General features: G+C 43.2%; 1 protein-coding gene across 2 annotated transcripts in view; it reads right to left on the reverse strand.

Moving 5' to 3' along the window:
- Positions 1-435: 435 nt before the first annotated feature.
- Positions 436-12,535, reverse strand: part of LOC119453778 (allatostatin-A receptor) — a 35,882-nt gene continuing 23,782 nt past the window's right edge. For both annotated transcript variants that reach the window (XM_049668502.1, XM_037715833.2), the window contains one exon: positions 436-4,544. In XM_049668502.1, coding sequence (XP_049524459.1) covers positions 3,159-4,478 — 1,320 coding nt within the window. In that variant the 5' untranslated portion in view covers positions 4,479-4,544 and the 3' untranslated portion in view covers positions 436-3,158. The remainder of the gene's footprint in view (positions 4,545-12,535) is intronic.

Below are 12,535 nucleotides of genomic sequence, written 5' to 3' on the forward strand. Positions count from 1 at the left end.
GATGGGTGTAATGGCTATATATTAGGAAACCAAATAATAAATATCAAAGCCGGAAGCAGGTTCACACTTTGAAGGGATAAAATAACAACGGGTGGGACGAAGGTATGTCTTTTTGTTGCCGTCCATTTTGCAGTAATACCGCGATAGATGAGATGTAAAAACAACATATCCAATGCCTACTCACAGGAGTCTGCACAAGTTTAAATGATGAAATTAGGTAAAAAAATTCCGAACTTGTCAATATGCTCTTCAGTTGAACACAAGCTTCACTTAAGATGGACATGCCCACACGTACGTTGTGGCCTAACAAATTTGTAATGCCTTGTTTAGAACTCCGCTTGTGTATTCTCTTGTGTTTGGTATGCAGTAGCCACCGGTTAGGAGAGGTACAATAAGTTATTTGAAGGGAAACCTGGCTTGAAACTGAGGAGACGTCACGTGAACAAACCCTGTGCGTCTCTTGTGGAGGCAGAGGGCGACTTTATTCACACTTTTCAACAGAGTCAATGAGGCAATGAGTTCAATCATTTGGAATACGGCGAAACAATAAACATGCTTTCTTATAGATAACTCCGTGTTAGACAGCAGATAAGACTTCTTTATAGTGTGTGAGTACCTCAAATAGAGTAGCACACAATGCCATTAAACTCTGAACAGTGTGTTAGCAATGACGCAGTTGGGTCAGTGCATGCTGTCATAATACATGAGAAGAGTGGGTCCGTTACTGAGTGCTCATGCATGATTGATTGGACAGATATACACTTGAAGGCATAACATCAATGTGATATATTTACAATACCACCAAACATCTAGCTGAAGGGCAATACATTATGTAGTGAACACTGAACAACACAGCATATCTTAATTGTTGTAGAAGCAATAACCAACCCCTCTACCTGCAAATAACGATTCCCAACGGCATGATGGTTCACGCTTGACAATAAATAAGAAAGACAGTCACACTACAATAGCACATTCGCTTCCATATTATCAGATTAAGATGAGAGAAACACGGCAATCAAGCATCAAACAACACATTTTGTCTTCGATCTCATTATAACATCTCATTATAAACATCATTATTATAAACATCTCATTTGTATACGTCAATAAATTCACACATACATAAAATAAAGGAGCTGTCACCTGCCGTGAAGGGCTTGCCGCGCGAAAGTATACTTTCACAAATTTTTGCTGTCACGTGCTGAATTATTGTTGCACCAAGCGCAATAAACAAATAAAGTGAGACATCTATGGGGTGACAGCACTGTCACTGGAATGAAAATAGTACAGTATATTGGTAAAAAGAAATAACGGAAAGTCATTAGGTCTAACATTTCATAACACTCGCGACCACAACGCATCCTGCAATCAGCTCAGGAACTAGAAATTCCCTATGCGGCACTACAACATGAACACAGCTGCCAACAGTAACTCTCTTACTCAGCCGAAACTTCCGGTGAACGAAAATAATCTATGATACATAGAAGTGCAGGTACCGTTGTGCGCGAAAAACAGTAAGGGTTGGCGTGGTCATATTTCTATGAACTTCGCAGTACGCAAACAATACGTGTCCTGACCACTTCATCGCCTGCCCAATCCGTCATGATACTGGAGACATTGATAGACCAAAAGGAGCATCGCAAAATCTCACGGGCGCGAGAACACATTCTAGTGAGTGATTGAGTCAGGTACCACGCAGGTCGCAGAGTGAGCGACACGTAAGAAGAAAAGAAGTGAAATATAGTGATTGTAATTTTCGACATAAGTAGTAATCATGGTAGCTTTTCGTCGAAAGTCGTCAAGACGAATACATATCGGTAGTGCGACTTCTAATAAACCTCGTCACAAAACATCAATCCTGAACAACAGCACGGTGCCCTGTACGTGACTAGTCGGCTAAACGGGGACAAGCTATGTTTCAGGGGCAGCATATTCAGAAACCCCCAATCAATGGAACAGGGCACAAGATTAAGGTTAAGTAAAAATACACTACGATTTCACTAAATCGTTCACTTGGCTGAAGATATGGTTTAAGTGTTCTTTAAAAAATCGAAAATTCGGAACAGTGTAATATAACGAGACTGCATGAGGTAGGGTGAAGCAAATAAAACCCTTACAGCAACGCCAACCATGTTACGTTACAGTATCAGTTACCCAATCCTGCGATAATGATGAAGGCAACGGTATACGGCGAGCACATAGTTCGTCCACAATTTATGTACACAGGAAATGCCACAATGGTCATAATATTCAGACAGTATAAACTCTGTATTCGCAACCGTGTTTCCAACAACGCACACAGGAGTATTGTTCAGCCTACGGTTTGGACATTTCTACATTAAGCTCCTCCTTCGCGCTTCCTAAACAACGCCCAATTTTCTCGAATGCCACTGTAATAATCATCGGTCTTCATGACAAGCCATCTGCTTAAACGGTTGTACTCACGCGCTTCGTTTTTTAGATTCGCTGAAGCACCTCCTGTCATAACGGAGACTTAGCACAGCACAGACACACTAGCGATGCTGGGTGCCTCAATATCGCAGGCGTACAGGCTGACGCAGCTGAAGTGGTGACGTGTTAGGAGAATGCGCGACCAAAGCACGTTGTACTCTTATTAGAAAGGCGAAATCTATGCCACTCATCGCTTGGCGCAAAACTAAGCATATCAACACGACCTTAGTGAAGTATATTTCTGTACTTACTTTTTGTTCGGGCGCCATTCAATACTGTTACGTTCATGGCGGCTTACAATAGCTGGCAGCGTGACAAGCTTTCGGTGTCCCCGAATTCCCATAGTGGATCCACGGCTGATAGTCCAGCTGATGGTCCCGGTACAAAGGAACAAGCAGAACGTTTATGCACACGTAGTATAAAATTGTCTGGGCTGCACAGAGAAGTCTCCAGGCTTGCCCGTCCGCTCGCCACGACCACCTGTTCCAGCAGCTCCAGAGAGTCGGGCGATGAGACATACACGACCATTCGCTATAGTGCCGCCAACGGCAGGTACGTCTACGTTAGCAAAGTTTGTGCGATGCTGTACCGATATCTTGTAATGATCGTCCATCTCACAGTGGTACAAAGTCTAATGGGAGATTTTATTTCTTACGGCTGTCATGTGCTTTGCTGTCTCGTGGAAATACAATCAGGTGCTGCCACTACAAAATATCATTTGATTGGTTGGACGCCTTCGTGATGCACGTAGCTGTCGTCTCCCGCTCTGTCCGTTCTGTGTCGTCTGGCGTCCGTGTGCGCGCGGTACACGATCCGGTCCCACCGACGCTTCTGCCGGAAGCCTTCCTGTAGCAGAAGATGGCCTTGCGGAAGCTCCGGCGGAAGTTGTCCGACAGGAAAGCGTACAAAAACGGGTTCACGCACGAGTTCGTGTAAGCGAGCACCTGCGACGCAATCTGCACGACAATGCGGGGAGGATTCATCGGTCTGCCGTAGAGGTCCAAACTCTTAAGCACCAGCACGACGTGCACGGGACACCAGCACACAGCAAACACCAGCACAACCACCACGACTAGTCGGGTGACACGCTTCTTGGAGCGAACGCTTTCCGCACTCACCCGTCCACCGGTAGCGACTCCAAGCCATAGACGCTTGAGCATGAGGACGTAGAGTATGAAGATAAGAGCCAATGGAACGACGAAGGAAGACATAAAGAAGGATATCTGGAAGGCGGCTATGTTGTAGCCCTTGTCGACGCGGAAAGTGCACGACGAGTAGGCCTCCTCGATGATCATGCCGTGAGAGTAGAGCGCCGGTATGCAGGCCAGGAGAATCAGGATCCATGTGAATAGAATGGCCAGATACGCATTCCTCTCCGTTCGTATGGTCATGGACGTTATCGGATGAACTACAGCGAGGAACCTGTCCAGGGACATCAGGACAAGCGTGTAAATGCTCGCGTACGCACAGACGATCACGAGGTACTGCACGATCCTACACCAGGTGTCGCCGAACGGCCAGTAGTTGAGCGTGTAATCCCAACCCGTAAATGGCACGCAGAAGACGATGAACAGAAGGTCGGCCATAGCGAGATTGATAATAAGAATGTTGGTGGTTGATCTCATCTGGGGGTTACACAGCACCACAAGGACCACGAGGGCGTTGCCGAAAAATCCTATGACGGCGATCACACCGAAGAGTATCGGCACAGCAATGGCAAGCACCTCTTCCACTACCTTGATCTCACCGTAGTCATCGTAATCGCTCCGATCTTGTTCCAGGAACGACGACCTGGAAGCGTTGGCCGCTTCATGTTCCATACAAAGTTGACTGCTGGTGTTACAGGCTGAACCGGAGCGAACTGCAGTTAGAGTCTTTTGCATTAGTACCGCGACTGTGGTCGTCAAAGCTACACTTGGGTCTGATGTAGGCATTGTGGAAATATTTGTAAGATACTCCGAAGTACTTTTGTTCCCAGAATGTGCTGCAGCTGATGATATTAGACTCACAGCCGTGGGCGTCATCACTTAAGGAGGGATAGACCGTCTTGTTTCTCGTCTCCTAAGTTGAAACACTCTTCACAACACCATCTGCAAACAAATAATCAAGGAATGTATTATCACTGTTAAAAAACAACCCAAGTTTTTGTTCAGTTTAGTATTCTTGCGTAGTATTTCTTTTTGTATTTAAAAATGGCAGCATGTGACGCCAAGGATGTTTTTTTCGCTAAAACTTTCCCATCATTACCCATTGAATATCCTAAAAAGTTTTGGAACATAATTTGTGGTTCTGAACACAATACAATCTCATTAAACAATAATGACAGTGTCCCTATTCCACTTGCTCAATGTTGTTTTATGTTAAACGAAACGTTCGCGATGTCATTTTCCCAAGTGTCACCTGTTTCCCAAGTGTCATCTTCGTATTGTAGAATGGATTACCCACCGATGGATCCTGTGCTCATAGATTCTTTTGGTGTGTTGCACTTAATGAAAAGCTTGAAATTGTCTTTGTCGCGGATCGGACAGTATCAACTAAAAATTTTTGAAGAACACTGCAATGTACACCTCTACTATATTAACAGGACTTTTCTCACAGTACATCGCTTCTGCCCAGTTACCTAGTGATTAGAAGGTGGGCGAGGTGGTACCACTTTTGAAGTCTGGTGACGTCAATTCACCATTTAATTACAGACATATCATTAGATAGCATTCCTTGCAAACAATCAGAGCCTATTATTTACTCTTCTTTAATTAATTTCCTCGAGTGTAATGCATTCTTTGCGACGAAACAGTATGCGTGTCGTAAATAATTTTCGTGTGAGACGCAAGTAACTTGCTTGACCAGTGAAATGTTCGCTGCTCTTGAAAATATGTGTTTTGTAGACTGTATATTCTTGGTTTTTCAGAACGCGTTTGACCTTGTCTCTCACCGTCTACTTCGTTTAAAGTTAAGCAAATTAAACAATGATTTTACATTTTAGCATGGACTGAAAATTTTCTTTCTAATAGAACGCAATTTGTGACAGCTAACAATTTTGATTCTTCGTTCTGTTCAGTTACTTCTGGTATGCCGCAGGGTTTTGTCTATTGGCCCACTTCTATATTTAGTCTACATTAACAACCTGGCAAATGTATTTCAATCAGCCATCAGTTTATATGCTGATGACTCCGCAATTTATCGCATAATATCATCTCACACTGTTCTTGCGGCACTTCAATTTGACCTACCTGGTGCAACGCATGGCAAATGCATTTCAACGTAAAAAGTGTAAAGTAACAAGAATCTCCCGAAAACGTTCTACTTTAAAACCTCCTCTTTATCACACTGATGGCTTGGTACGTGATACGTGATAACCTGTACTAGACGAGGTAACCACGTATAAGTATTTAGGTGTTCACCGGACTGCTAACCTTTCTTGGCAAACCCATGTCAACTACGTCGTGAACAATGATAATCCCACGTTACGTTTCTTACGCCGCCACTTTTCAAAGACACCATCTTCTCTTAAATTAACATTATACAAAACACTTGTAAGGTCTAAGCTTCAATATGCATGCGCTTTGTGGGATCCCAGTAAAGAATTTCTTAATAGCCAATTCGGGTCAGCGCAACGCCGTAGTGCGCGTTTCATTCTGTCAAATCATTCCCCGCTTTTTAACTGCATCGTCCATAAAACATATTTTGAAACTGGCTAACCTTTCTCTGCACAGAAAATTGTTTTGTTTATCCTTATTTCATGACATTTTTTCATAATCCCCATATGAAAAATGAACTTCTTAACAAGCCATCTTATTTGTCTTGTACTAATCGCCGTCATAAAGTTGGAATCACTTTTTGCCATACTAACTTATTTTCTGATTCATTTTTGCCAAATACATTGAAGGAATGGAACCACCTGCCCACCTCCATTGTCACCATTCCAAGCATTTCTGCATTTAAATCCGCTCTCGACAATTAATATCGTATATACTAGCCGCTAACCTCACAAAAATTATGTTTTTTCCCACTACCTTCCGTAACGCCTCTGGGCATTGAATGTAAATAAATAAATAAATAAATAAATAAATAAATAAATAAATAAATAAATAAATAAATAAATAAATTAATTAATTAATAAAGCGTATTTTCGTCTATTCGAGGCTTGAATATATAGTTCCATAAGAATTACTTTTCATGTGATTGGTAAAAAAGCTATGTAATATGGCACAGAATGCAGTATCAAGAAAGCAATAATCACTCCACAGTCCAGCATGTGACTGACGCTTTTTGAATGTTAGAGACTCATTATAGAAGCCTGTCAGTGTCCAGTGTCTCATTCAGGACAATTCAGCTGCATGCATATTTCGGCACGCGAATTCTTTTGGTCAGTCGGTAAAAGGCTGAAAAAAAGAAGATGCTGTGACATTGTTGCGTGGAACCTTGCATATATAATGTGGCTACATTTCAGTTCAACCTGTTGAGTATTTCTACGCGTGGACATTTTCGTGAACGCATTAAAATGTTTGAAAGGATGTTCGATGTCCTGCACCTTGTTCGCGAGAATGAAAAAAATTATTTTCTGTTTTCGTAGTGCTTCCAGCCAATGAGTCGGTTGTTGATTTCTTTTAGGCGGCAGACCGTCTCTCTATAACAAAAATATGAGGCATGTGTGATAGTACAATAAATTTATATTTATGTTCGTTGTGACTATGCGTACTAAATAAAAATGTATAAAACATCATCCTACTGTGTTCATTGGAGTCTACAACACCTTGAGTTAAATTTGTATAACCTTAACAAACTTGTTGGCTGTTCACTATCATTCATGATTGAACCAGTCAGATGTGTGGAAAATAATGGGGCACGTTTTTAAGATGGAGCCGTTCATCAATGATTGGAAGCAATGTAATGGGACGTGTCAGTTGCCAACATCCGAAAAAATATTCTGCAATTGAATAGATAAGGTCAACAGCCTACGGCGTCATTTATCCGTTTATGGGCAAAATTATGTTTCATAAAACAATGCACCATCCCCCTTGGGCAGCCTGAATTATTCTGGACCGTTTTCCAGTAAACTGGATCGTCCCAGAGATCAAATTTATATATTTTTTTATTGCTTCGTAAATCACAGGCTCACACAGCTAGCAACGTTTCTTTTTTTTTTTTGGCAACAAGTCAATTTTTCTCCCTTCACTCGAGTTCAAATGTGCTGGTCCCGCTTTGTTCTGCAGCCCTGCGTTTAGGCAGAAAGCGCGATAAAACTATTCTGCGGCTCATTCTTCAACGCTTCTTTTTTCCTTCATTTTTTCGAGGCCTGTAAGTAATTTTTTCGTTACACAGAACCAAATCCGATTACAATCACGGCGGTTAGGCGTAAAACTCAAAGGGTGGTAATTGAAACATCTGATCGCCCGCAGAGCGAGCCTGAAAGCAATGTTTCTTCGGGCCTGCAATAGAACTCTTGCTGTGGATCGCCACAAATCCCAGGGTGACGATTCGTTGACCTGGCGCCAACCCTAATTGGAAGTTGCCAGGGATAATTGGCTTCGCGATCTGGTCCCAGCCACTGATCTTGCTACATGGGACTTATCAATCCGGGCAAATCGCATATACGATGCCGAGCGAGACCTTTGTGTCCAGTAATGAAGTGTAACCGACATAAGGCGTTTCCCCCATTTTTTCTCCTGCTTGCTCATCATTTTTGTTAGATTGGGAGCGTAGCTCGCAACGCTGGCTTATGTTAGGGTGTATATAAGCGCCAAAGCTAGACATCTCTGACGCAGACACTGAGAAGCTTTCTATTACTCCTGTGTAGCAGCCTCTGTGAGATACGGTAATGAAAACGTTGAGACGAAAAAGAACTCAGAAGACTAAAGCTTACAATGAGTGATCTGCTCCTGGTTTGGCGTCGAAAGATTTCAAAAGTGCTTTATTACACTGCTCCTTTAAGAATAATGCTCGTTAAACAATACATTGTCTGTAAAATAAACAACTTGTCAAGAAACTGAGGAACAGTTAAGCGCATAGATGACGAGGACGTGAAAGAAGAAACACACGAGCGCTACTAGCGCTTGTGTGTGTCTTGTTTGATGTTCACATCATATAATGCGCTTAACCTGTTTTAAGTATGTAATACCTGCAAAGCCGAATATCCATGCTAGTCAACAAAGTTCATTTAGTATCCATGTTTGCAAAGGTGGCTGAATCAGTGGAACGTCGCACTGGTTCTTAAATATTCCTGCATGGATCTATATTTCGCGCACTTCTTATCCTGACATATCTCTGGATATATTCAAACACTGCTGTATGCAGTGCGCTAGTAACCTTTCTCCAAATGCACAGCCTTGCACAGTTTTCTAAAGTTATTAAAATTCCATATGCCTCCTTCGTTCAAAATGCTTCATTCTGCTATGTCGAAAAATTACTAGCTCTTCTTTTATAGAACAACGCTCTGCAATTCTCGACAAGTCGTACGTTTAATTTCTGGCACCATGGTACAAGCACATTAGGAAAAATAAAACGCTATCCACGCTCAGCCAAAAACAAAGAAAGAGCTTATGAAAAAGCATGATAGCTTTGCTTCGCCAGCCGAGTGCACACTGTTATACGAGATATTTCTTGCAATATTATATGAAGTACAATAAATTTGCTATTGTAAGCATCATTGACAGCCTCTATAAGCACAAGCATCACGAATACACGTCTGCTTGATGAGCGCAAACAGAAATACACAAGCGTTCCATCTAATCTTAGAGTAATAGTGCAAATCTCTTTCTCTGAAACACAGAACGCATACCCTTCAACGCAAGAGGGGCGCACGCATTCGTTGCCAGTTTTTAATTGGAACCTCGACGATGAATCCATCCGAGCTCTCACAGACTACATGAATAAGTGCTGGGAGCAAGGTGGCATTCCAAGTCAATCGAAAGCAGCCCAAATTATCTTTATACCGAAGCGTGGAAAGAAACCAAAACTTAAAGCCGATATCGCTGACTTCCTGCATCGGTAAACTCATGGAACACTTGCTTCTGACACGTCTTACGAGATAGATGGATGATGGAGGACTTTACCCACATAGCATGGCTGTATTTCGACCAAAGTTATCGACGCTGGATATTGTGCTCAAACTGAAACATCACATTATAGATGCGGGTGCGAAAACTCTAGATACCAAGGCGATACTAGGGCTCGATCTAACAAAGGCCTTTGACACTATCACGCACAAGGCAGTACTACAAAATCTCCAAGAGCTGGATTTAGGACGTAAGACATACGCGCACATCAAAGACTTCTGACGGATCGTACGGCAATGATTACAATTGGAGGAAGCAAATCGGAGGAGATCAAAATAGGTAATAGGGGTACTCTGCTTTGATCGGTACTATCCCCCTTTCTAATCTAACTTGGCAATCATCACTCTCCCTGCAAGACTCGAAAATATAGGACTCGGACACAGCCTATATGCGGACGACATCACCCTCTGGGTGGCGGCTGGAAGCGATGGGCATATGCAAGAGATCCTCCAAACAGCAGTCAACATGGTCGAAGACTGCATCAGAGACAAGAGACTGCGATGTTACTCTCAAAAATCACAACTTCTGCTCAACACACCCATATGCAGGGGTCGAAAAAGTATTAAGGAAAGGCCGGGACGTTGTGGTCACAGTAGAAGGTACCAGGATACCGGTAGCGGAGAGCCTAAGAATATTGGGACTCCGCATATACGAAAATGGTCGTATTGCAGAAACCATTAGACTACTGGATAATAGTGTGTGTTCACCAAACAATCAGCCTAATAAAGGAGATATCGAACAGGAAATATGGCATGAAAGAGCTGAATCTTATTCAATTATTCCAAACATCCGTAATCAGTCGTATCGTATATGTGGTGCCATACCTTAAGCTCTACGCTGCGGAGAAAGCCCAGATAGAATGCACCATAAGAAGCGCGTATAAGCAAGCCTTGGGACTTCCAGCAAATACGTTAAACGAGAGGTTCCCAGCGCTCGGCTGCACAACACTTTAGACGAAGTTATTGGGGCCATTTGAGTGGCGCAGTATGAAAGACTAACGCAGAGGTTGACGGGTAGACACATCTTAGACGACATCGGAATAACCTACGAAACACAGCACGGACTGCGGGGAGACATCCCAAGGAAAATAAGGGAACATCTCTCAGTACCCCCATTCCCCAGAAACATGCACCCGGAGTTTCGCGAAGATAGACGAATCGCAAGAGCGAGAGCTCTCCACAAAAGATTCAGTAGTGCCAAGGACGTAGTCTGTGTGGGCGCGGCGGAGTACACAAATAGACAGAGTATGTCGATAGTTGCTACGAGTCTCGAGGGTGACTCCAAACTTATTGAGACTGTAGCAACAGGGAAGGCGGAGGTGGCGGAGGAGGTTGCCTTTGCACTGGCCATAGCCTCCACGGAGGCCAACATCTTGGAGTCAGTGACACCAAGACCACCTTCTCGCCGGAAGAATCTCGCCGGAAATGCTAATAATTTTAGCCAACGTTCGTGAACTTCGAGATGTTTACATTATAAGGGTACCCACACACTCCTCTCTTCCGGGGAACGAAATAGCGCACAACCTGGCTCGAGAACTGACGGACCGAGCAGGTGACACGCAAATAATGGGAACGGAGATAGACTGGATGATCAGCTTTACCGAAATAACCAAACACTATAAATTGGGCAGGGCCCGTTTCCCCCCGGCACACTCCTCGCTAAGTAAACGGCAAACGACGGCATGGCGCTTGTTACAAACAGATACATATCCGAACCCTGTGGCCTACCACCGTTTTTATCCAGAACATTACACCAATAGATGCAGATTGTGTCAAGAAAGGGCTTATTTGCAACATATGGTTTGGGTTTGTCCTGGGACGACCACACAAAATAAAACACACAAAACGAGAGAGCAGTGGGAGACCGCGCTGCTCAGCTCTGCACCGGAAGACCAACTTAAGGCAATCCAGCAGGCCGAAGATGCCGCAAGAGCCCAAGGGCTTGAGGCCGTCATCTAGGTAGAGAGGCCTAGGTCTCACAAATCTGCTGCAAAAAATAAAGTATATTCCTCCTCCTTCTCCTTCGTAACAAAGTTTTTGTTAACCTTGCATCGGGATGTCCAAAGAGATCTGCTTCGGCTTGAGCAGGTTTATGCGAAAATAAACTAATTTTCGGGTTTTAGTTTACAACCCAATTAAGATTATGCGGCCGGCCGTATTAGGATCTGCGTAATAAATTTGACGATCTGGGGATCTATAACGTGCAAAACATGCACTCCACACACATTTCTGGCCTTCCATCTCAGTAAAAAGGCAGCCGCCGTGTCCGGGACTGAACCCGCGACTTTCCCGCTAATCAGCGAATGCCTTAGAAAATGAGCTTCTTGACTGGTCAGGATTCTTCTATTGTACCTAATTTAGGTAAACAAAACACCGTCATTCATAGACCCCACTGCACGAATCCCGATGGGTAATTTTAGTGCCATTAGCGAAGAAATAAATGAAGCACGAGTTCGCAAGACCTAACTGTGTTTTGTTACAAGATTGTGTCCTTATGTTTTCAGTTGCATAAACATATGGTAATTGCACGCGCAATCACACGATTGTTCCGTAAATATTGACCTCGTTTTTCTTTTTATGCAAATGAAGCCTGCTTCAAGAGTTTTCCATCGTACTGACTGCTGCCGTTCCCTTGTGTCAGAGTACAGTTATATATTTTGTAAATATAACCTATCAGTATAACAGATGTTGCATAAACAGCTATATCGACAGAAAGCTGAGCGTGTTGGGAAATGTTCATGTTAAAAATTTTGCCTTTGAAAACACGGATGAAGAGGAATTAACGTTTGTGTGGTCGTGTGTTCGGTGTTCTCTACGACCAAGGTTTGAAACCATTTCGCGACCCTTTATAAAAAACAAAATGAAATATATTTTTTTTTTCATTGCAATAAACACCTGAAATAGGACTCCGAGGAACTTTGCCCCCTCCGAGATAAGCCCACAAGGGCGTGGCCCTAAGAGGCATGGACGACACCCTGGGGTTTCTGATACGCAAAGAAAACGCTACTCTAATTGTGGAAGATGGCT

This window comes from Dermacentor silvarum, chromosome 5 (assembly GCF_013339745.2).
Source record: "Dermacentor silvarum isolate Dsil-2018 chromosome 5, BIME_Dsil_1.4, whole genome shotgun sequence".
In the NCBI taxonomy this organism is placed as follows: Eukaryota; Metazoa; Arthropoda; class Arachnida; order Ixodida; family Ixodidae; genus Dermacentor; species Dermacentor silvarum.